Source organism: Ranitomeya variabilis, chromosome 4 (assembly GCF_051348905.1).
Source record: "Ranitomeya variabilis isolate aRanVar5 chromosome 4, aRanVar5.hap1, whole genome shotgun sequence".
Classification (NCBI taxonomy): domain Eukaryota; kingdom Metazoa; phylum Chordata; class Amphibia; order Anura; family Dendrobatidae; genus Ranitomeya; species Ranitomeya variabilis.
The window spans coordinates 242,425,276-242,451,256 of NC_135235.1; the positions used below are offsets into that span (position 1 = coordinate 242,425,276).

The 25,981-nt window shown below is 51.1% G+C and overlaps 1 protein-coding gene across 6 annotated transcripts in view; it reads right to left on the bottom strand.

Annotated features, from left to right (window-relative positions):
• Positions 1-22,884, bottom strand: part of EPHB2 (EPH receptor B2) — a 122,243-nt gene extending 99,359 nt beyond the window's left edge. For 3 of the 6 annotated variants that reach the window (XM_077260504.1, XM_077260506.1, XM_077260503.1), the window contains exon 1: positions 22,711-22,882. In XM_077260504.1, the coding sequence (XP_077116619.1) occupies positions 22,711-22,768 (58 nt within the window). In that variant the 5' untranslated portion in view covers positions 22,769-22,882. Of the gene's footprint in view, positions 1-22,710 lie in introns of all 6 variants that reach the window. The other 3 variants (XR_013214687.1, XM_077260507.1, XM_077260508.1) reach the window with 3 other exon arrangements.
• Between the last annotated feature and the right edge of the window lie 3,097 nt (positions 22,885-25,981).

Here is a 25,981-nt window from a genome sequence, read left to right on the forward strand (position 1 = left end):
CTGGTCTTTGCTGTGGTCTCCACAGCGATTGTTACACAGTGCACCTGGGTGACTCACTTAAAATCTCTATATATTTTCTTCACATATATATATATATATGAATGGGAATGTGAGTTATTTGTAATTTATCTAAGGTGTTTTGTGTGACATATATTCACTCACAAAACATGGCAGCCTCGGCCCCAGGGGGCCGGGCTCATCATACAGGCCACATTCACTCTGCAGTCACCGACATGGAGCCATTATGAGCTCAGCACAAACATGTCAGTAGAGACGGGTGGCGTTCCAGGGCCCCGACCAGCCAGGAGGGACGGGCGTTGTCCCAGGGCCCCAACCAGCCAGGAGGGACGGGCGGCGTCCCAGGGCCCCGACCAGCCAGGAGGGACGGACAGCGTCCCAGGGCCCCAACCAGCCAGGAGGGACGGGCGGCATCCCAGGACCACAACCAGCCAGGAGGGACGGGCGGCATCCCAGGTCCCCGACCAGCCAGGAGGGACGGGCGGCATCCCAGGGCCCCGACCAGCCAGGAGGGACGGGCGGCGTCCCAGGACCACAACCAGCCAGGAGAGACGGGCGGCGTCCCAGGGCCCCGACCAGTCAGGAGGGACAGGCGGAGTCCCGGGACCACAACCAGCCAGGAGGGACGGGCGGCGTCCCAGGGCCCCGACCAGCCAGGAGGGACGGGTGGCGTCCCAGGACCACAACCAGCCAGGAGGGACGGGCGGCGTCCCAGGGACCTGGCCAGGGGCAGCTTCTTAGAAACCCAACGAGCCAGCAGACAGCAAGCAGCTTATGAGGGCCCCGACCAGCCAGCAGACAGCGGCAGCATACCAGGGGCCCAATTAGCCGGCAGAGAGGAAAAGCAAAGGGTACAACAATAACCTGTTCTCCCAGGTCTTCAGTCTTTCCAGAACATGACTCGGGAAACATGATGCGCAGGAGCCGTAGCAGACTAAATGTTTATCAGTGCGCTTACGGCCTCCACTTGGCTGCGACTGAAGGGGAGCTGACTCCCATCACTGCGCTCTTGTCCACATGTCTCCGCATTATGGCGCCATCGCTGCGGGAGCAGTCATCAGGCGTTACACCAATCTCCACGTAGCAGTGGGGCCGCGTCCAGCGATGGAACGGGAGGATATCCAGGACCAGTCGCATACTCGTCACTGCGGCGCGTTGCTGAGGGACGCCCTGTCCGCTGCGTGGCATGTGCCCATCACATATACCATTAACCCCAGCACCGCCAGAAGGTACAGTTGTACAGTTGCCGCTGACGTGAGCGATCAGAGATGCCTAAGGTCTGCAGGAAACCATGGCGGCTGGGCTGCAACGGTCTAGTAAATCTGAGGCTCCGCAGCCAACGTGTTCACGAGCGGTGGAAATGGATGCTCATTACCACATCACATGGCCGGCTCCGGAGGGTTTACATGCAGATGGATTCAGAGGGGCACTCGCTCCTGCCAGTCACAGTGTGGATCTGAGCAGCCGGGGCCATCAACACCACCTCACACAACTCCCCTCCCCCGCTGTCCATGTAAGCCCCAGCTCAGGGGTCGTTACGCAGCCTCTGTTACTAAAATGCAGACCACTCTAACCCTTGACCCCAAGTCTGATGCAGCATTGTGTCCGCACCGCTCTTCTGAGAGTGTTCTCCCTCCTCCGTAATCAGCACCATTTCATCACACTATCAGGAGAGCGCAGCACAGCCGCCATGTTGAAACTGGCCACTCACAAACACTCACATGATGCATGAGCTTAAGGGTACTGCGGGGGTGCGCAGGCAGCGACAAAAGGATGGAGAAGAGGGGGCGCAGGAAGCGACCAGAGAAGAACAGGGGGCGCAGGCAGCAACCAGAGGAGGAAGAAGAGGGGGAGCAGGCAGCGACCAGAGGAAGGAGAAGAGGGGACACAGGCAGCAACCAGAGGAGGGAGAAGAGGAGGCACAGACAGCGACCAGAGGAGGGAGAAGAAGACGGGGAGCAGGCAGCAACCAGAGGAGGGCGAAGAGGGGGGGCAGATAGTGACCAGAAAAAGGAGAAGAGGGGGTGCAGGCAGCGACCAGAGGAGGGAGAAGAGGGGGTGCAGGCAGCGACCAGAGGAGGAGAACAGGGGCGCAGGCAGCGACCAGGAGGAAGAAGAGGGGGTGCAGACAGCAACCAGGAGGAAGAAGAGGAGGCACAGACAGCGACCAGAGGAGGGAGAAGAGAGGGCGCAGGCAGCGACCAGAGAAAGGAGAAGAGGGGGCGCAGGCAGCGACCAGAGGAGGGAGAAGAGGCACAGACAGCGACCAGAGGAAGGAGTAGAGGGGGCGCAGGCAGCGACCAGAGGAAGGAGAAGAGGGGGCGCAGGCAGCGACCAGAGGAAGGAGGAGAAGAGGGGGCGCAGGCAGCGACCAGAGGAGGGAGAAGAGGCACAAACAGCGACCAGAGGAAGAAGAAGAGGGGGTGCAGGCAGCGACCAGAGGAAGGAGAAGAGGGGGCGCAGGCAGCGACCAGAGGAAGGAGAAGAGGGGGCGCAGGCAGTGATCAGAGGAGGGAGAAGAGGGGGCGCAGGCAGTGATCAGAGGAGGGAGAAGAGGGGGCGCAGGCATATACAATACAGACCAAAAGTTTGGACACACCTTCTCATTTAAAGATTTTTCTGTATTTTCATTACTATGAAAATTGTAAATTCACACTGAAGGCATCAAAACTATGAACTAACACATGTGCAATTATATACTTAACAAAAAAGTGTGAAACAACTGAAAATATGTCTTATATTCTAGGTTCTTCAAAGTAGCCACCTATTGCTTTGATGACTGCTTTGCACACTCTTGGCATTCTCTTGATGAGCTTCAAGAGGCAGTCACCGGGAATTGTTTTCACTTCACAGGTGTGCCCTGTCAGGTTTAATAAGTGGGATTTCTTGCACTATAAATGGTGTTGGGACCATCAGTTGTGTTGTTCAGAAGTCTGGTGGATGCACAGCCGATAGTCCTACTGAACAGACTGTTAGAATTTGTATTATGGCAAGAAAAAAGCTAAGTACAGAAAAACGAGTGGCCATCATTACTTTATGAAATGAAGGTCAGTCAGTCCGAAAAATTGGGAAAACTTTGAAAGTGTCCCCAAGTGCAGTGGCAAAAACCATCAAGCGCTACAAAGAAACTGGCTCACATGAGGACCGCCCCAGGAAAGGAAGACCAAGAGTCACCTCTGCTTCTGAGGATAAGCTTATCCAAGTCACCAGCCTCAGAAATCGCAGGTTAACAGCAGCTCAGATTGGAGACCAGGTCAATGCCACGCAGAGTTCTAGCAGCAGACACATCTCTACAACAACTGTTAGGAGGAGACTTTGTGCAGCAGGCCTTCATGGTAAAATAGCTGCTAGGAAACCACTGCTAAGGACAGGCAACAAGCAGAAGAGACTTGTTTGTGCTAAAGAACACAAGGAATGGACATTAGACCAGTGGAAATCTGTGCTTTGGTCTGATGAGTCCAAATTTGAGATCTTTGGTTCCAACCACCGTGTCTTTGTGCGATGCAGAAAAGGTGAACGGATGGACTCTACATGCCTGGTTCCCACCGTGAAGCATGGAGGAGGAGGTGTGATGCTGTGGGGGTGCTTTGCTGGTGACACTGTTGGGGATTCATTCAAAACTAGATGGTGGCCCGGGTATTCTAGAATATGTATAGTAGTATATAGCACAGCCCACATAGTATATAACACAGCCCACGTAGTATATAACACAGCCCACGTAATACATAACACAGGCCACATAGTATACAACACAGCCCACGCAGTATACAACACAGCCCACGCAGTATATAGGAATGTGGGAACCATATCCCTGTTAAAAAAAGAAGAATTAAAATAAAAAATAGTTATATACTCACCTTCCGGCGGCCCCCGGATCCAGCCCAGGCATTTAGCAATGCTCCTCGCAACGCTCCGGTCCCAAGAATGCATTGCGGCAATAACAGGTGATGAAGTAGCTGTCTCGCGAGACCGCTACGTCATCATCTTGCGAGATCGCCAAGTCATGTCCGGTCATAGCCGCAATGCATTCTTGGGACCGGAACGTCGCGAGAAGCGGGAAAGGCGCCGGAAGTTGAGAATATCATGATTTTTTTTATTTTTAACATTAGATCTTTTTACTATTGATGCTGCATAGGAAGCATCAATAGTAAAAAGTTGGTCACACTTACAGGGGTAATGGCAGCGTTAACGGACTGCTAAAACGCTATGGGGCACTGACAAGAGGGGAGTAGGGAGGGGCGAATTTGCGGCCGGACTGTGCCCGTAGCTGATTGGTCGCTACCGGCTGCGACCAATCAGCGAGGCGGGATTTCCGTTACAGACAGACAAACAGACGGAAGTGACCCTTAGACAATTATATATATACTAGATGGTGGCCCGATTCTAACGCATTGGGTATTCTAGAATATGCATGTCCACGTAGTATATTGCACAGCCCACGTAGTATATTGCCCAGCCACGTAGTATATTACCCAGCCACGTAGTATATTGCCCAGTTACGTAGTATATTGCCCAGTGATGTAGTATACAGCACAGAGCCAAGTACTATATTGCACAGCGACGTAGTATATTGGCCAGTCACGTAGTATATTGCCCAGCCACGTATGTCACAGGTTAAAAAATAAAAAATAAACATACTCACCTTCCGAGGGCCCCTTGTAGTTCTGTCGCCTGTGTGCAGTGCAGGCGGCAGCTTCCGGTCCCAGGGTGTGACGACGTCGCGGTCACATGACCGTGACGTCATGGCAGGTCCTTCTCGCGCAGGACCTGTGATGACGTCGCGGTCACCGGAGCGTCGCGAGGAGCGGGAAAGGCGGCGGAAGGTGAGTATATAATGATTTTTTTTTTATTATTATTTTTAACATTAGATGTTTTTACTTGAATGTACAAACTTGGTCACACAGGGTTAATAGCGGCGGTAACGGAGTGAGTTACCCGCGGCACAACGCGGTCCGTTACCGCTGGCATTAACCCTGTGTGAGCGGTGACTGCGGGGAGTATGGAGCGGGCACCGGGCACTGACTGCAGGGGAGTAGGGAGGGACTTATCGGACTGTGGCCGTCGCTGATTGGTCACGGCAGCCATGACAGGCAGCTGGCGAGACGAATCAGCGAATGAATATCCGGGACAGACAGACAGACGGAAGTACCCCTTAGACAATTATATAGTAGATATATCCACAGCTCCTCTGTAGTCACACGCTCCGTATGTACTATATATCCACAGCTCCTGTCTGTAGTCACACTCTGTGTGTGTGTATATACTATATATCCACAGCTCCCCTCTGTAGTCACACTCTGTATATACTATATGTCCACAGCTCCTCTGTAGTCACACTCTGTATATACTATATTAGGTGTTTCCAGCCAGCTAACGCTCGGCACGCTCATTGATATCTAATTAACGCTGCTGGTGATTAAACTAAAGTAAATAATGACAACATTCAATAGCGCTTACGCAGGTAGGTGGTAAATTAACGTGTGGTAATGTGTGGGGGCGGAGCCTCGTGTGGTAATGTGTGGGGACGGAGCCTCGTGTGGTAATGTGTGGGGACGGAGCCTCGTGTGGTAGTGTGTGAGGACGGAGCCTCGTCTGGTAATGTGTGGGGACGGAGACTCGTGTGGTAATGTGGGGGGACGGAGCCTCGTGTGGTAGTGTGTGAGGACGGAGCCTCGTGTGGTAATGTGTGAGGACGGAGCCTCGTGTGGTAATGTGTGGGGACAGAGACTCGTGTGGTAATGTGGGGGGACGGAGCCTCGTGTGGTAATGTGTGGGGACGGAGTCTCGTGTGGTAATGTGTGAGGACAGAGCCTCATGTGGTAGTGTGTGAAGACGGAGCCTCGTGTGGTAATGTGTGAGGACGTAGCCTCGTGTGGTAATGTGTGGGGACGGAGACTCGTGTGGTAATGTGTGAGGGCGGATCCTCGTGTGGTAATGTGTGGGGACGGAGCCTCGTGTGGTAATGTGTGGGGACAGAGCCTCGTGTGGTAATGTGGGGGTGGAATTATGTGTGGTAATGTGGTGGGGGGCGGGATGATGAGTGGTGATGTGGTGGGGGCGGGATTATGTGTGGTAATGTGGTGGGGGGGGCAGGATTATGTGTGGTAATGTGGTGGTGGGTGGGATTATGTGTGGCAATGTGGTGGGGGGCGGGATTATGTGTGGTAATGTGGTGGGGGCAGGATAATCTGGTGGTGTGGTGGTGGGCGGGATTATGTGTGGTGATGTGGTGGGGGGGCGGGATTATGTGTGGTAATGTGGTGGGGGGCGGGATTATCTGTGGTAATGTGGTGGAGGGCGGGATTATGTGTAGTAATAGGGTGGGGGGCGGGATTATGTGTGGTGATTGGTTGAGGGAGGGATTATGTGTGGTGATGTGTTGGGGGGAAGGATTATGTGTGGTAATGGGGTGGGGGCATGAGATTATGTGTGGTGATGTGTTGGGGGGATTATGTGTGGTGATGTGGTGGGGGGCGGGATTATGTGTGGTAATGTGGTGGGGGCGGGATTATGTGTGGTAATGGGGTGGGGGGCGGGATTATGTGTGGTAATGTGGTGGGGGGCGGGATTATCTGGTGATGTGGTGGGCGAGCGGGATTATCTGGTGATGTGGTGGGCGAGCGGGATTATGTGTGGTGATGTGGTGGGGGGCGGGATTATCTGTGGTGATGTGGTGGGGGGATTATGTGTGGTGATGTGGTGGGGGCGGGATTGTGTGTGGTGATGTGGTGCGGATTGTGTGTGGTAATCTGGTGGGGGGCGGGATTGTGTGTGGTAATGTGGTGGGGGGCAGGATTGTGTGTGGTAATGTGGTGGGGAGGCGGGATTGTGTGTGGTAATGGAGTGGGGGGCGGGATTGTGTGTGGTAATGGAGTGGGGGGCGGGATTGTGTGTGGTGATGTGGTGGGGGGGCGGAACTACTGTGCAGGGGGCGGGATAAGCGAGTAATCACGATGCGTTTATATATATATATATATATATAGATATAGATATATATATATAGATATCCACAGCTCCTCTATAGTCACACGCTCTGTATATACTATATATCCACAGCTCCTCTCTGTAGTCACACACTGTATATACTATATATCCACAGCTTCTCTCTGTAGTCACACGCTCAGTATATACTATATATCCACAGCTCCCCTCTGTAGTCACACGCTCTGTATAAACTATATATCCACAGCTCCCCTCTGTAAGCACACGCTCTGCATATACTATATATCCACAGCTCCTCTCTGTAGTCATCCGCTCTGTATATACTATGTATCCACAGCTCCTCTCTGTAGTCACACTCTTTATATACTATATATCCACAGCTCCTATTTGTGGTCACACGCTCTGTATATACTATATATCCACAGCTCCTCTCTGTAGTCACACGCTCTGTATATACTATAAATCCACAGCTCCTCTCTGTAGTCACACGCTCTGTATATACTATATATCCACAGCTCCTCTCTGTAGTCAGACTCTGTATATACTATATAACCACAGCTCGTCTCTGCAATCACACGCTCTGTATACACTATATATCCACAGCTCCTCTCTGTAGTCACTCTTTATAGACTATATATCCACAGCTCCTATTTGTAGTCACACACTCTGTACATACTATATATCCACAGCTCCGCTCTGTAGTCACACTCTGTATAAACTATATATCCACAGCTCATCTCTGTAGTCAGACTCTGTATATACTATATATCCACAGCTCCTCTGAAGTCACACTCTGTATATACTATATATCCACAGCTCCTCTCTGTAGTCACACGCTCTGCATATACTATAAATCCACAGCTCCTCTCTGTAGCCAGACTCTGTATATACTATATATCCACAGCTCGTCTCTGTAGTCAGACTCTGTATATACTATATATCCACAACTCCTCTCTGTAGTCACACGCTCTGTATACACTATATATCCACAGTTCCCCTCTGTAGTCACTCTATATATCCACAGCTCCTCTCTGTAGTCACACGCTCTGTATATACTATATATCCACAGCTCCTCTCTGTAGTCACACGCTCTGTATATACTATATATCCACAGCTCCTCTCTGTAGTCACACGCTCTGCATATACTATATATCCACAGCTCCTCTCTGTAGGCACACACTCTGTATATACTATATATCCACAGCTCCCCTCTGTAGGCACACGCTCTGCATATACTATATATCCACAGCTCCTCTGTAGTCACACGCTCTGTATATAATATATATCCACAGCTCCTCTCTGTAGTCACACGCTCCGTATATACTATATATCCACAGCTCGTCTCTGTAGTCAGACTCTGTATATAATATATATCCACAGCTCCTCTGTAGTCACACACTCTGTATATACTATATATCCACAGCTCCTCTGTAGTCACAAGCTCTGTATATACTATATATCCACAGCTCCTCTCTGTAGTCACATGATCTGTATATACTATATATCCACAGCTCCTCTCTGTAGTGACACGCTCTGCATATACTACATATCCACAGCTCCTCTCTGTAGTCACACTCTTTATATACTATATATCCACAGCTCCTATTTGTAGTCACACACTCTGTATATACTATATATTCACAGCTCCTCTCTGTAGTCACATGCTCTGTATATACTATATATCCACAGCTCCCCTCTGTAGTCACTCTATATATCCATAGCTCCTCTCTGTAGTCACACGCTCTGTATATACTATATATCCACAGCTCATCTCTGTAGTCAGACTCTGTATATACTATATATCCACAGCTCCTCTCTGTAGTCACACGCTCTGTATATACTATATATCCACAGCTCCCCTCTGTAGTCACTCTATATATCCACAGCTCCTCTCTGTAGCCACACACGCTGCATATACTATATATCCACAGCTCCTCTCTGTAGTCACACGCTCTGTATATACCATATATCCACAGCTCCTCTCTGTAGTTACACGCTCTGTATATGCTATATAGCCACAGCTCGTCTCTGTAGTCAGACTCTGTATATAAAATATATCCACAGCTCCTCTGTAGTCACACACTCTGTATATACTATATATCAACAGCTCCCCTCTGTAGTCACACGCTCTGTATATACTATATAGCCACAGCTCCTCTGTAGTCACACGTTTTGTATATGCTATATATCCATAGCTCTTCACTGTAGTCAGATGCTCTGTATATGCTATATATTCACAGCTCGTCTCTGTAGTCACACTCTGTATATACTATATTTCCACAGATCCTCTATAGTCACACGCTCTGTATATACTATATATCCACAGCTCCTCTCTGTAGTCACTCTGTATATACTATATATCCACAGCTCCTCTGCAGTCACACACTCCGTATATACTATATATATCCACAGCTCCTTTCTGTAGTCACACGCTCTGTATATACTATATATCCACAGCTCCTCTCTGTAGTCACTCTTTATATACTATATATCCACAGCTCCTATTTGTAGTTACACACTCTGTATATACTATATATTCACAGCTCCTCTCTGCAGTCATACGATCTGTATATACTATATATCCACAGCTCCTCTCTGTAGTCACATGCTCTGTATATACTATATATCCACAGCTCCTCTCTGTAGTCACACGCTCTGTATATACTATATATCCACAGCTCATCTCTGTAGTCAGACTCTGTATATACTATATATCCACAGCTCCTCTGTAGTCACACGCTCTGTATATACTATATATCCACAGCTCCTCTGTAGTCACACGCTCTGTATATACTATATATCCACAGCTCCTCTCTGTAGTCACACGCTCTGTATATACTATATATCCACAGCTCCCCTCTGTAGTCACTCTATATATCCACAACTCCTCTCTGTAGTCACATGCTCTGCATATACTATATATCCACAGCTCCTCTGTAGTCACACGCTCTGTATATACTATATATCCACAGCTCCTCTCTGTAGTCACACGCTCTGTATATACTATATATCCACAGCTCGTCTCTGTAGTCAGACTCTGTATATACTATATATCCACAGCTCCTCTGTAGTCACACACTCTGTATATACTATATATCCACAGCTCCTTTCTGTAGTCACACGCTCCGTATATACTACATATTCACAGCTCCTCTCTGTAGTCAGACTCTGTATATACTATATATCCACAGCTAATCTCTGTAGTCACTCTGTATATACTATATATCCACAGCTCCTCAGTAGTCACACACTCCGTATATACTATATATATCCACAGCTCCTCTCTGTAGTCACACTCTGTATATACTATATATCCACAGCTCCCCTCTGTAGTCACACTCTGCATATACTATATATCCACAGCTCCTCTGTAGTCACACGCTCAGCATATACTATATATCCACAGCTCCTCTCTGTAGTCACACGCTCAGTATATACTATATATCCACAGCTCCTCTCTGTAGTCACACTCTTTATATACTATATATCCACAGTTCCTATTTGTAGTTACACACACTGTATATACTATATATCCACAGCTCCTCTCTGTAGTCACACACTCTGTATATACTATATATCCACAGCTCCTCTGCAGTCACACGATCTGTATATACTATATATCCACAGCTCCTCTCTGTAGTCACATGCTCTGTATATACTATACTAGATGGTGGCCCGATTCTAACGCATCAGGTATTCTAGAATATGCATGTCCACGTAGTATATTGCCCAGTGACGTAGTATATTGCATAGCCACGTAGTATACAGCACAGAGCCACGTAGTATATTGCCGAGCCACGTAGTATACAGCACAGAGCCACGTAGTATACTGCACAGCGACGTAGTATACAGCACAGAGCCACGTAGTATATTGCCCAGTGACGTAGTATATTGCCCAGCCACGTAGTATATTGCCCAGCCACGTAGTATATTGCCCAGTGACGTAGTATACAGCACAGAGCCACGTAGTATATTGCACAGTGACGTAGTATACAGCACAGAGCCACGTAGTATATTGCCCAACCACTTAGTATATTGTCCAGCCACGTATGTCACAGGTTAAAAAATAAACATATACTCACCTTCCGAGGGGCCCCTTGTAGTTCTGTCGCCTGTGTTCTTTTCAGGCGGCAGCTTCCGGTCCGAGGGTGTGATGGCATCGCGGTCACATGACCGTGACATCACGCCAGGTCCTTCTCGCGCAGGGCCTGCGATGACGTCGCGGTCACCTTAGCACCGGAACCTGCCACTTGCATGGACCGGTCACCGGAGCGTCGGCGGAAGGTGAGTATATAATGATTTGTTATTTTTTTAAATTATTTTTAACATTAGATGTTTTTACTATTGAGGCTGCATAGGCAGCCTCAATAGTAAAAACTTGGTGACACAGGGTTAATAGCGGCGGTAACGGAGTGAGTTACCCGCGGCATAACGCGGTCCGTTACCGTTGGCATTAACCCTGTGTGAGCCGTGACTGCGGGGAGTATGGAGCGGGCGCCGAGCACTGACTGCAGTGGAGTAGGGAGGGACTAATCGGACTGTGCCCGTCGCTGATTGGTTGCGGCAGCCATGACAGGCAGCTGGCGAGACCAATCAGCGAATGAATATCCGTGACGGAAGTTGCCGACAGAAAGACGAAAGTACCCCTTAGACAATTATATATAGATATCCACAGCTCCTCTCTGTAGTCACACGCTCTGCATATACTATATATCCACAGCTCCTTTCTGTAGTCACACTCTTTATATAATATATATCCACAGCTCCTCTCTGTAGTCACACGCTCTGTATATACTATATATCCACAGCTCCTCTCTGTAGTCACTCTATATATCCACAGCTCCTCTCTGTAGTCACACGCTCTGCATATACTATATATCCACAGCTCCTCTCTGTAGTCACACTCTTTATATAATATATATCCACAGCTCCTCTCTGTAGTCACACGCTCTGTATATACTATATATCCACAGCTCCCCTCTGTAGTCACTCTATATATCCACAGCTCCTCTCTGTAGTCACACGCTCTGTATATACTATATATCCACAGCTCCTCTCTGCAGTCACACGCTCTGTATATACTATATATCCACAGCTCCTCTCTGTAGTCACACGCTCTGTATATACTATATATCCACAGCTCCTTTCTGTAGTCACATGCTCTGTATATACTATATATCCACAGCTCCTCTCTGCAGTCACACGCTCTGTATATACTATATATCCACAGCTCGTCTCTGTAGTCAGACTCTGTATATACTATATATCCACAGCTCCTCTGTAGTCACACTCTTTATATACTATATATCCACAGCTCCTCTCTGTAGTCACACGCTCTGTATATACTATATATCTATAGCTCGTCTGCAGTCACACGCTCTGTATATACTGCATATTCACAACTCCCTTGAGCCCATGCTTCCACTCACTTTTTCATATATACTCATCAGGTTGGTTTGACAACTTCGGTCCATAGTGAGTCCTTGCTGGCGATCACTTCTGTCATTTTCTACTACATGCTCCTGCACATAATCCCTTAAAAGCACTTTGGACGTTGGTCCACACCGTGGATGTTAGGCTTACTGGCCTATAACTACCTGCGATAGAGCTGGAGCCGGTGTGGTACTGGGCACGGCAGTAGCTCTGTACCTTTGTGCCTGTTGCTCGGCACCAATCACTGGAGTGTCTATAGATTATGTACAGGGGAGCAGCATTAACTGAGCCAAGCTCCTTAAGGGCTCTGGGATGCGGCATGTCAATTTCATGCAGTTTAGCTTGGATCAGGCATATATCAGCCACCCGAGTATGAGAAACCTGCTGGTGACAGGGAGAGCAGAGAGGAATGAAGACCACCACAGCCGCTCCCTACATGTACAGCAGGGAGCCCACAGCACTCGGTAATACCGCCACGTACCTAACGAGACTCCACGTCTCCATAATTAATCCCAGCAGCGGCCTCTGCTCCCCCCTCACTGCTGAGAACAACACGCAAGACCCTGCCAGAAGGCAGCGCGAGAAGCATGGCGGCAGCTGCCACTCCACAGCCCCCTACACTGCAGGAGCCCCCAAGACCCTGCAGGGGGCACCCCCCCCTCCCCAAGACCCTACAGGGGGCACCCCCTCACCCCGAGATGCTGCAGGGCAGGGGGTCTGCAAAGAATATTATCCTCAGAGGTCTGCAGACAATGCAGAACAATGGGATTCAGCAGAGCTCGTCTTCAGGGGTCCGGCTGCAGCCCCCGCTGCACAACGAGACAAAGCTGCGCCAGGATCTGAAGGAACAAAGCACCAGACGTCTCACACACAGAGCGCGCTCAGAGACAGCTCACTACGCAGAGACAGGGCAGAGAGCGCCCAGAGACAGGGCAGAGAGCGCCCAGAGACAGGGCAGAGAGCGCCCAGAGACAGGGCAGAGAGCGCCCAGAGACAGGGCAGAGAGCGCCCAGAGACAGGGCAGAGAGCGCCCAGAGACAGGGCAGAGAGCGCCCAGAGACAGGGCAGAGAGCGCCCAGAGACAGGGCAGAAGGCGCCCAGCACAGAGACAGGGGAGAGAGCGCCCAGCACAGAGGCAGGGCAGAGAGCGCCCAGAGACAGGGCAGAAGGCGCCCAGCACAGAGACAGGGCAGAGAGCGCCCAGCACAGAGACAGGGCAGAGAGCGCCCAGAGACAGGGCAGAGAGCGCCCAGCACAAAGACAGGGCAGAGAGCGCCCAGCAGACAGGGCAGAGAGCGCCCAGCAGAGACAGGGCAGAGAGCGCCCAGAGACAGGGCAGAAGGCGCCCAGCAGAGACAGGGCAGAGAGCGCCCAGAGACAGGGCAGAAGGCGCCCAGCAGAGACAGGGCAGAGAGCGCCCAGAGACAGGGCAGAGAGCGCCCAGCAGAGAGCGCCCAGAGACAGGGCAGAGAGCGCACAGAGACAGGGCAGAAGGCGCCCAGAGACAGGGCAGAGAGCGCCCAGAGACAGGGCAGAAGGCGCCCAGAGACAGGGCAGAAGGCGCCCAGCACAGAGATAGGGCAGAGAGCGCCCAGCACAGAGACAGGGCAGAGAGCGCCCAGAGACAGGGCAGAGAGTGCCCAGAGACAGGGCAGAGAATGCCCAGAGAAAGGGCAGAAGGCGCCCAGCACAGAGACAGGGCAGAGAGTGCCCAGAGACAGGGCAGAAGGCGCCCAGCACAGAGACAGGGCAGAGAGCGCCCAGAGACAGGGCAGAGAGCGCCCAGCACAGAGACAGGGCAGAGAGCGCCCAGAGACAGGGCAGAGAGCGCCCAGAGACAGGGCAGAGAGCGCCCAGAGACAGGGCAGAAGGCGCCCAGCACAGAGACAGGGCAGAGAGCGCCCAGAGACAGGGCAGAGAGAACCCAGAGAAAGGGCAGAAGGCGCCCAGCACAGAGACAGGGCAGAGAGTGCCCAGAGACAGGGCAGAAGGCGCCCAGAGACAGGGCAGAGAGTGCCCAGCACAGAGACAGGGCAGAGAGTGCCCAGAGACAGGGCAGAAGGCGCCCAGCACAGAGACAGGGCAGAAGGCGCCCAGCACAGAGACAGGGCAGAAGGCGCCCAGCACAGAGACAGGGCAGAAGGCGCCCAGCACAGAGACAGGGCAGAGAGTGCCCAGCACAGAGACAGGGCAGAGAGTGCCCAGAGACAGGGCAGAAGGGGCCCAGCACAGAGACAGGGCAGAAGGCGCCCAGCACAGAGACAGGGCAGAAGGCGCCCAGCACAGAGACAGGGCAGAAGGCGCCCAGCACAGAGACAGGGCAGAAGGCGCCCAGAGACAGGGCAGAGAGTGCCCAGCACAGAGACAGGGCAGAAGGCGCCCAGCACAGAGACAGGGCAGAAGGCGCCCAGAGACAGGGCAGAGAGCGCCCAGAGACAGGGCAGAGAGCGCCCAGCGCAGAGACAAGGCAGAGGGCGCGCAGAGACAGGGCAGAGGGCGCGCAGAGAGCGCCCAGAGACAGGGCAGAGGGCGCGCAGAGACAGGGCAGAGGGCGCGCAGAGACAGGGCAGAGAGCGCCCAGCGCAGAGACAGGGCAGAGAGCGCCCAGAGACAGGGCAGACAGCGCCCAGCACAGAGACAGGGCAGAGGGCGCCCAGAGACAGGGCAGAGGGAGCCCAGCGCAGACACAGGGCAGAGAGAGCCCAGCGCAGACACAGGGCAGAGAGAGCCCAGCGCAGAGACAGGGCAGAGGGAGCCCAGCGCAGAGACAGGGCAGAGGGAGCCCAGCGCAGAGACAGGGCAGAGGGAGCCCAGCGCAGAGACAGGGCAGAGGGAGCCCAGCGCAGAGACAGGGCAGAGGGAGCCCAGCGCAGAGACAGGGCAGAGGGAGCCCAGCGCAGAGACAGGGCAGAGGGAGCCCAGCGCAGAGACAGAAAAGGGAGCACGCTCAGACAGGGCAGAGGTGAGGAGGCCGAGCCCGACCACCACTTAGCAAGACACAGAAGTACAAGGTGCTCAGTGCTCAGGCACACAGCCGAGGTGAGGAGGCCGAGTCCGACCACCACTGAGCAAGACACAGAAGTACAAGGTGCTCAGAGACACGACTGAGGTGAGGAGGCCGAGCCCGACCACCACTGAGCAAGACACAGGAGTACAAGGTGCTCAGAGACACGGCCGAGGTGAGGAGGCCGAGCCCGACCACCACTGAGCAAGACACAGGCGTACAAGGTGCTCAGAGACAAGGCCGAGGCGAGGAGGCCGAACCCGACCACCACTGAGAAAGAGACAGAAGTACAAGGTGGTCAGTACTCAGAGACACGGCCGAGGTGAGGAGGCTGAGCCCGACCACCACTGAGCAAGACACATTAGAGAAATGTCAGTACTGGGCCAACAAATATTTGATACAGATTGTTCCCGGGTTTTAAGGACTGATGAAACGTCTGTGGACGGAGAGGACAGACGGGCAGGGAGAATGGACGGGCAGGGGGAATGGACGGGCAGGGGGAATGGATCAGAGCCGAGTACAGACCCCACCTCCATCAGACAGCGAGGAGGAGGTGGGCTCTGCTATGGGTGGGATTATTAACGAGGAGCGCGCTGCTTCCTTTCGGATGAAGATGGATCAGAATCAGTGGAGCAGGAACAAGTCTGCGTCTCAGATCCCCTCCCCCGAATACCCCAATAATAATAATAATCTGCATTTATATGGCACCAACATATTCCGCAGCGCTGTACAGTTTAAAAGTTAATACACAACAGTCATAAGTAACAGCGTTAATAATACAATAAAAGCAAAAAAGACGACCCTGCTCTATATACAGCTCCTCTCCCCTATATAAAACCCCCACATACAGCTCCTATCCCCCTATAACCCCCCATATACAGCTCCTCCCCTATATATAACCACCATATACAGCTCCTCTCCCCTATATATAACCCCCATATACAGCTCCTCTCCCCCTATATATAACCCCCATATACAGCTCCTCTCCCCTATATAACCCTCCATATACAGCTCCTCTCCCCTATATATAACACCCACATACAGCTCTTCTCCCCTATATATAACCCCCATATACAGCTCCTCTCCCCTATATATACCCCCATAGACAGCTCCTCTCCCCTATATAAAACACCCACATGCAGCTCCTCTCCCGCTATAACCCCCATATACAGCTCCTCTCCCCCTATATAAACCCATATACAGCTTCTCTCCCCTATATATAACCCCCAAATACAGCTCCTCTCCCCTATATATAACCCCCATATACAGCTCCTCTCCCCTATATATAACCCCCTTATACAGCTCCTCTCCCCTATATATAACCCCTATACAGCTCCTCTCCCCTATATATAACCCCTATACAGCTCCTCTCCCCTATATATAACCCCCACATACAGCTCCTCTCCCCATATAACCCCCACATACAGCTCCTCTCCCCATATAACCCCCCATATAGCTTCTCTCCCCTATATATAACCCCCATATACAGCTCCTCTACCCTATATATAACCCCATATACACCTCCTCTCCCCCTATATATAACCCCCATATACAGCTACTATCCCCCTATATATAACCCCATATACAGCTCCTCTCCCCTATACATACCCCCATATACAGTTCCTCTCCCCTATATATAACCCCCCATATACAGCTCCTCTCCCCTATATATAACCCCCACATACAGCTCCTCTCCCTCTATATATAACCCCCACATACAGCTCCTCTCCCCTATATATAACCCCCATATACAGCTCCTCTCCTATATAAAACCCCACATACAGCTCCTCTCCCCTATATATAACCCCATATACAGCATCTCTGCCCCTATATATAACCCCCCATATACAGCTCCTCTACCCTATATATAACCCCCCATATACAGCTCCTCTCCCCCTATATATAACTTCCATATACAGCTCCTCTCCCCTATATATAACCCCCACATACAGCTCCTCTCCCTCTATATATAACCCCCACATACAGCTCCTCTCCCCCTATATATATATATATATATATATATATATATAACCTCCATATACAGCTCCTCTCCCCTATATATAACCCCCACATACAGCTCCTCTCCCTCTATATATAACCCCCACATACAGCTCCTCTCCCCTATATATAACCCCCACATACAGCTCATCTCCCTCTATATATAACCCCACATACAGCTCCTCTCCCCTATATATAACCCCCATATACAGCTCCTCTCCCCTTATATATAACCCTATACAGCTCCTCTTCCTCTATATACAGCTCCTTTCCCCTATATATAACCCCCATATACAGCTCCTCTCCCCTATATATAACCCCACATACAGCTCCTCTCCCCTATATATAACCCCCATATACAGCTCCTCTCCTATATAAAACCCCACATACAGTTCCTCTCCCTCTATATATAACCCCCACATACAGCTCCTCTCCCCTATATATAACCCCATATACAGCATCTCTGCCCCTATATATAACCCCCCATATACAGCTCCTCTACCCTATATATAACCCCCCATATACAGCTCCTCTCCCCCTATAACCTCCATATACAGCTCCCCTCCCCTATATATAACCCCCACATACAGCTCCTCTCCCTCTATATATAACCCCCACATACAGCTCCTCTCCCCATATATATATATATATATATAACCTCCATATACAGCTCCTCTCCCCTATATATAACCCCCACATATAGCTCCTCTCCCTCTATATATAACCCCCACATACAGCTCCTCTCCCCTATATATAACCCCCACATACAGCTCATCTCCCTCTATATATAACCCCTCATACAGCTCCTCTCCCCTATATATAACCGCCATATACAGCTCCTCTCCCCTATATATAACCCCCATATACAGCTCCTCTCCCCTATATATAACCCCCATATAGAGCTCCTCCCCCTATATATAACCCCCACATACAGCTCCTCTCCCCTATATACAGCCCATCTCCCCCTATATATAACCCCCATATACAGCTCCTCTCCCCCTATATATAAACCCCATATACAGCTCCTCTCCCTATATATAACCCCCATATACAGCTCCTCTCCCCTATATATAACCCCATATACAGCTCCTCTCCCCATATATAACTCCCACATAGAGCTCCTCTCTCCCTATATATAACCCCATATACAGCTCCTCTCTCCTTATATATAACCCCATATACAGCTCCTCTCCCCTATATATAACCCCATATACAGCTCCTCTCCCCCTATATATAACACCATATACAGCTCCTCTCCCCCTATATATAACACCATATACAGCTCCTCTCCCCCTATATATAACACCATATACAGCTCCTCTCCCCCTATATATAACACCATATACAGCTCCTCTCCCCCTATATAACCCCATATACAGCTCCTCTCCCCTATATATAACCCCATATACAGCTCCTCTCCCCCTATATATAACCCCATATACAGCTCCTCTCCCCCTATATATAACCCCATATACAGCTCCTCTCCCCTATATAGAACCCCATATACAGCTCCTCTCCCCTATATATAACCCCATATACAGCTCCTCTCCCCCTATATATAACCCCATATACAGCTCCTCTCCCCCTATATATAACCCCATATACAGCTCCTCTCCCCTATATATAACCCCATATACAGCTTCTCTCCCCTATATATAACCCTCCATATACAGCTCCTCTCCCCCTATATATAACCCCATATACACCTCCTCTCCCCTATATATAACCCTCCATATACAGCTCCTCTCCCCCTATATATAACCCCATATACAGCTCCTCTCCCCCTATATATAACCCCATATACATCTCCTCTCCCCCTATATATAACCCCATATACAGCTCCTCCCCCCCTATATATAACCCCCATATACAGCTCCTCTCCCTATATATAACCCCATATACAGCTCCTCTCCCCCTATATATAACCCCATATACATCTCCTCTCCCCCTATATATAACCCCCATATACAGCTCCTCCCCCCCTATATATAACCCCCATATACAGCTCCTCTCCCTATATATAACCCCATATACAGCTCCTCTCCCCCATATACAGCTCCTCTCCCCCATATATATAACCCCACATAAAGCTACTCTCCCCCTATATATAACCCCATATACAGCTCCTCTCCCCTATATATAACCCCCATATACAGCTCCTCTCCCCTATATATAACCTTCCATATACAGCTCCTCTCCCCCTATATATAATCACATATACTGCTCCTCTCCCCTATATATAACTCCATATACAGCTCCTCTCCCCCTATATATAACCCCATATGCAGCTCCTCTCCCCCATACAGCTCCTCTCCCCCTATATATAACCCCACATACATCTCCTCTCCCCCTATATATAAACCCCATATACAGCTCCTCTCCCCCTATATATAACCCCATATACAGCTCCTCTCCCCTATATATATAACCCCATATACAGCTCCTCTCCCCTATTTATAACCCCATATACAGCTCCTCTCCCCTATATATAGCCCCATATACAGCTCCTCTCCCCTATATATAACCCCATATACAGCTCCTCTCCCCTATATAACCCTCCATATACAGCTCCTCTCCCCCTATATATAACCCCATATACAGCTCCTCTCCCCCTATATAGAACCCCCATATACAGCTCCTTTCACCCTATATAGAACCCCCATATACAGCTCCTCTCCCCTATATATAACCCTCCATATACAGCTCCTCTCCCCTATATATAACCCCCATATACAGCTCCTCTCCCCATATACAGCTCCTCTCCCCAATATACAGCTCCTCTCCCCAATATACAGCTCCTCTCCCCAATATACAGCTCCTCTCCCCAATATATAACCCCCCATATACAGCTTCTCTCCCCTATATATAACCTCCATATACAGCTCCTCTCCCCCTATATATAACCCCCATATACAGCTCCTCTCCCCCATATACAGCTTCTCTCCCCCTATATATAACCCCCATATACAGCTCCTCTCCCCTATATATATAACCCTCCATATACAGCTCCTCTCCCCCTATATATAATCACATATACTGCTCCTCTCCCCTATATAACCCTCCATATACAGCTCCTCTCCCCCTATATATAACCCCCATATACAGCTCCTTTTCCCCCTATATAGAACCCCCATATACAGCTCCTCTCCCCATATACAGCTCCTCTCCCCTATATATAACCCTCCATATACAGCTCCTCTCCCCTATATATAACCCCCATATACAGCTCCTCTCCCCATATACAGCTCCTCTCCCCAATATATAACCCCCCATATACAGCTTCTCTCCCCTATATATAACCCCCATATACAGCTCCTCTCCCCCATATACAGCTTCTCTCCCCCTATATATAACCCCCATATACAGCTTCTCTCCCCCTATATATAACCCCATATACACCTCCTCTCCCTATATATAACCCCCATATACAGCTCTCCCCTATATATAACCCTCCATATACAGCTCCTCTCCCCCTATATATAATCACATATACTGCTCCTCTCCCCCTATATAAAACCCCATATGCAGCTCCTCTCCCCCATATACAGCTCCTCTCCCCCTATATATAACCCCATATACAGCTCCTCTCCCCTATATAACCCCCATATACAGCTCCTCTCCCCCTATATATAACCCCATATACAGCTCCTCTCCCCTATATATAACCCCATATACAGCTCCTCTCCCCTATATATAACCCCATATACAGCTCCTCTCCCCTATATAACCCTCCATATACAGCTCCTCTCCCCTATATATAACCCATATACAGCTCCTCTCCCCTATTTATAACCCCATATACAGCTCCTCTCCCCTATATATAACCCCCATATACAGCTCCTCTCCCCTTATATATAACCCCATATAGAGCTCCTCTTCCTCTATATACAGCTCCTTTCCCCTATATATAACCCCCATATACAGCTCCTCTCCCCTATATATAACCCCACATACAGCTCCTCTCCCCTATATATAACCCCCATATACAGCTCCTCTCCTATATAAAACCCCACATACAGTTCCTCTCCCTCTATATATAACCCCCACATACAGCTCCTCTCCCCTATATATAACCCCATATACAGCTCCTCTCCCCTATTTATAACCCCATATACAGCTCCTCTCCCCTATATATAACCCTCCATATACAGCTCCTCTCCCCTATATATAACCCCCATATACAGCTCCTCTCCCCATATACAGCTCCTCTCCCCAATATACAGCTCCTCTCCCCAATATACAGCTCCTCTCCCCAATATATAACCCCCATATACAGCTCCTCTCCCCTATGTATAACCCCATATACAGCTCCTCTCCTCTATATATAACCCCATATACAGCTCCTCTCCCCTATATATAACCCCATATACAGCTCCTCTCCCCTATATATAACCCCATACACAGCTCCTCTCCCCTATATATAACCCCATACACAGCTCCTCTCCCCTATATATAACCCCATACACAGCTCCTCTCCCCTATATATAACCCCATACACAGCTCCTCTCCCCTATATATAACCCCATACACAGCTCCTCCCCTATATAACCCTCCATATACAGCTCCTCTCCCCCTATATATAACCCCATATACAGCTCCTCTCCCCCTATATAGAACCCCCATATACAGCTCATTTCCCCCTATATAGAACCCCCATATACAGCTCCTCTCCCCATATACAGCTCCTCTCCCCTATATATAACCCTCCATATACAGCTCCTCTCCCCTATATATAACCCCCATATACAGCTCCTCTCCCCAATATACAGCTCCTCTCCTCAATATACAGCTCCTCTCCCCTGTATATAACCCCCCATATACAGCTTCTCTCCCCTATATATAACCCCCCTATACAGCTCCTCTCCCCCTATATATAACCCCCATATACAGCTCCTCTCCCCTATATATAACCCCACACATACAGCTCATCTCCCTCTATATATAACCCCCACATGCAGCTCCTCTCTCCTATATACAGCTTCTCCCCCTATATATAACCCCCATATACAGCTCCTCACTCCTATATATAACCCGCACATACAGCTCATCTCCCTCTATATATAACCCCCATATACAGCTCCTCTCCCCCATATACAGCTTCTCTCCCCCTATATATAACCCCATATACAGCTCCTCTCCCCCATATACAGCTTCTCTCCCCCTATATATAACCCCATATACAGCTCCTCTCCTCTATATATAACCCCCACATACAGCTCCTCTCCCCCATATACAGCTCCTCTCCCCCTATATATATAACCCCCATATACAGCTCCTCTCCCCCATACACCGCTTCCCTCCCTCCGGTGTCTCACCTTCCACAGCCCGGGTCAGGGGCAGCAGCAGGCACACGATGATCCCGCTCAGAGCCATGCCGGGCCGGGAGCGGCGCTCACATCAGTGCGGGGGCCCCGGGAGCGCAGCATACAGGGGCCCGAGCTCACCGCCGCCGCGACAACCATGAGACTGAGGGAAGAGGGGAGACGGCGGAGGACCCGAGGCGGAGCGCACCACTCCGCGCCTGCACGGGGGACACGCACACACCGACACTTCCCGCTGAGTACCGGTCCTGCGCCACACCGGGAAATACTGGGAAACCTTGTCAGCAGGAGGTCACCACAAACTCCCCACACCGCCGCAGTGGCCGGACTAAACGCCTGCACACAACGACCACCCCTCCCACCAAATGGACTCGTCCAGACCTGTCAATCAAGAGACAGGCCGAGATTTCATCGGAAGAAAGAAAAGAGACTAGAGGGGGAGACACAGGGGTGTACCAGGAGAGACGGGGGGAGACGGGAGTGTACCAGGAGAGACACAGGGGTGTACCAGGAGAGACGGGAGTGTACCAGGAGAGACACAGGGGTGTACCAGGAGACAGGGGGAGACGGGAGTGTACCAGGAGAGACATAGGGGTGTACCAGAAGTGACGGGGAGACGGGAGTGTACAGGAGAGGCACAGGGGTGTACCAGGAGAGACGGGAGTGTACCAGGAGAGACACAGGGGTGTACCAGGAGACAGGGGGAGACGGGAGTGTACCAGGAGAGCCATAGGGGTGTACCAGGAGTGACGGGGAGACGGGAGTGTACAGGAGAGGCACAGGGGTGTACCAGGAGAGACTGGGGGGGGGGGGAGACGGGAGTGTACCAGGAGAGACGGGTGTACCAGGAGAGACATGGGGGTGTACCAGGAGAGACGGGGGTGGGGGGGAGACTAGAGTGTACCAGGAGAGATGGGTGGGGGGGACTAGAGTGTACCAGGAGAGACAGGGGTGTACCAGGAGAGACACGGGTGTACCAGGAGAGACGGGAGTGTACCAGGAGAGACATATGTATTGAATCTTTGAATCTTTCGACATGGGGGTGTACCAGGAGAGACGGGGGGGGGGGGGGGGGGGGAGACGGGAGTGTACCAGGAGAGACATAGGGGTGTACCAGGAGAGACGGGGGGATACTAGAGTGTACCAGGAGAGACACGGGTGTACCAGGAGAGACGGGAGTGTACCAGGAGAGACACAGGGGTGTACCAGGAGAGACAGGAGTGTACCAGGAGAGACAGGGGTGTACCAGGAGAGACAGGGGGAGACGGGAGTGTACCAGGAGAGATATAGGGGTGTGCCAGGAGTGACGGGGGAGACTAGAGTGCACCAGGAGAGACACGGGTGTACCAGGAGAGACGGGGGGGGGGGGGGGGGGGGAGACGGGAGTGTACCAGGAGAGACGGGAGTGTACCAAGAGGGACAGGGGTGTACCAGGAGAGACATAGGGATGTACCAGGAGAGAAATAGGGGTGTACCAGGAGAGACGGGGGGAGACTAGTGTGTACCAGGAGAGACGGGTGTACCAGGAGAGACGGGTGGGGGGACGGGAGTGTACCAGGAGAGACACAGGGGTGTACCAGGAGAGACGGGAGACCGGAGGATACCAGGAGAGATGGGGGGAGACGGGAGTGTACCAGGAGAGACACAGGGGTGTACCAGGGGAGACGGGGGGGAGATGGGAGTGTACCACGAGAGACACAGGTGTGTACCAGGAGAGACGGGAGTGTACCAGAAGAGACGGGTGTACCAGGAGAGACAGGGGGAGACTAGAGTGTACCAGGAGAGACATGGGTGTACCAGGAGAGACGGGGGGGGAGACGGGAGTGTACCAGGAGACACACAGGGGTGTACCAGGAGAGACGGGGGGGAGACGGGAGTGTACCAGGAGAGACAGGGGTGTACCAGGAGAGACATAGGGGTGTACCAGGAGAGAAATAGGGGTGTACCAGGAGAGATGGGGGGGAGACTAGTGTGTACCAGGAGAGACAGGGGTGTACCAGGAGAGACACAGGGGTGTACCAGGAGAGACGGGGGGGGGGGGGAGACGGGAGTGTACCAGGAGAGACACAGGGGTGTACCAGGAGAGACGGGGGGAGACCGGAGGGTACCAGGAGAGACGGGGGGAGACGGGAATGTACCAGGAGAGACACAGGGGTGTACCAGGAGAGACGGGGGGGAGACGGGAGTGTACCAGGAGAGACATAGGGGTGTACCAGGAGAGACTGGGGGAGACGGGAGTGTACCAGGAGACACAGGGGTGTACCAGGAGAGACATAGGGGTGTACCAGGAGAGACGGGGGGAGACAGGAGTGTACCAGGAGACACGAGTGTACCAGGAGAGACGGGGGAGACAGGAGTGTACCAGGAGAGACAGGGGTGTACCAGGAGAGACGGGGGAGACAGGAGTGTACCAGGAGAGACGGGGGGGAGACGGGAGTGTACCAGGAGACACAGGAGTGTACCAGGAGAGACATAGGGGCAGGGTTGGACTGGCCCACTGGAAAATCGGTGCATCCTCCGGTGGGCCCACCCCCTGACCAGCACCACAACTCCTGCCTACTTCACTAGTGCCTGCTCTGCCCTGTATTCCTATCATGTGCACCGGGCAGTCAGTGAGTGCATTATTCCTACTCGGTGCCGCCTGCACTGCTCAGCAACTGGTGACCTGCAGTGAGCGCTTTCTCATCATCTGCTGCTGCGGCTTCTATTGAGCTCATCGAGCACTGTGCAGCTGAGAGCGGTGAGCGCCATGAGATCAATAGAAGCCGCAACAGCAGGTGATGAGAAAGCACTCACTGCAGGTCACTTGTCCTGTTCCCTCCTTCCAAATATTATCTGCATGTGAATCTGCACCCTACTATTCATCTGTCTCCACACCCTCCACGCACATAACTGCACTTGATGCTTGACTATTGCACTTAAACACACGGGCTGATGACCGGATCATGCAGCTTTGTATGAAAATCCCTATTTATTATAATTGCCAGACCTGAAATAACAAGCACTTTTCACCTGTGTCCCCCCATTTCCTTGTAGATTGTAAGCTTGCGAGCCGGGACCTCACTCCTAATGTCACTGTTTAAATTGTCTTAACTTGTATTGAATTTATTGTCTATACATGTCCCCGCTTAATTGTAAAGTGCTGCGGAATATGTTGGCGCTATATAAATAAAAATGATTATTATTATTACTTGTTGCTGAGCAGTGCAGGTGGCACCGGGTAATGAATAATGCACTCACAGTAAGGCCATGTTCACAAGTTGCG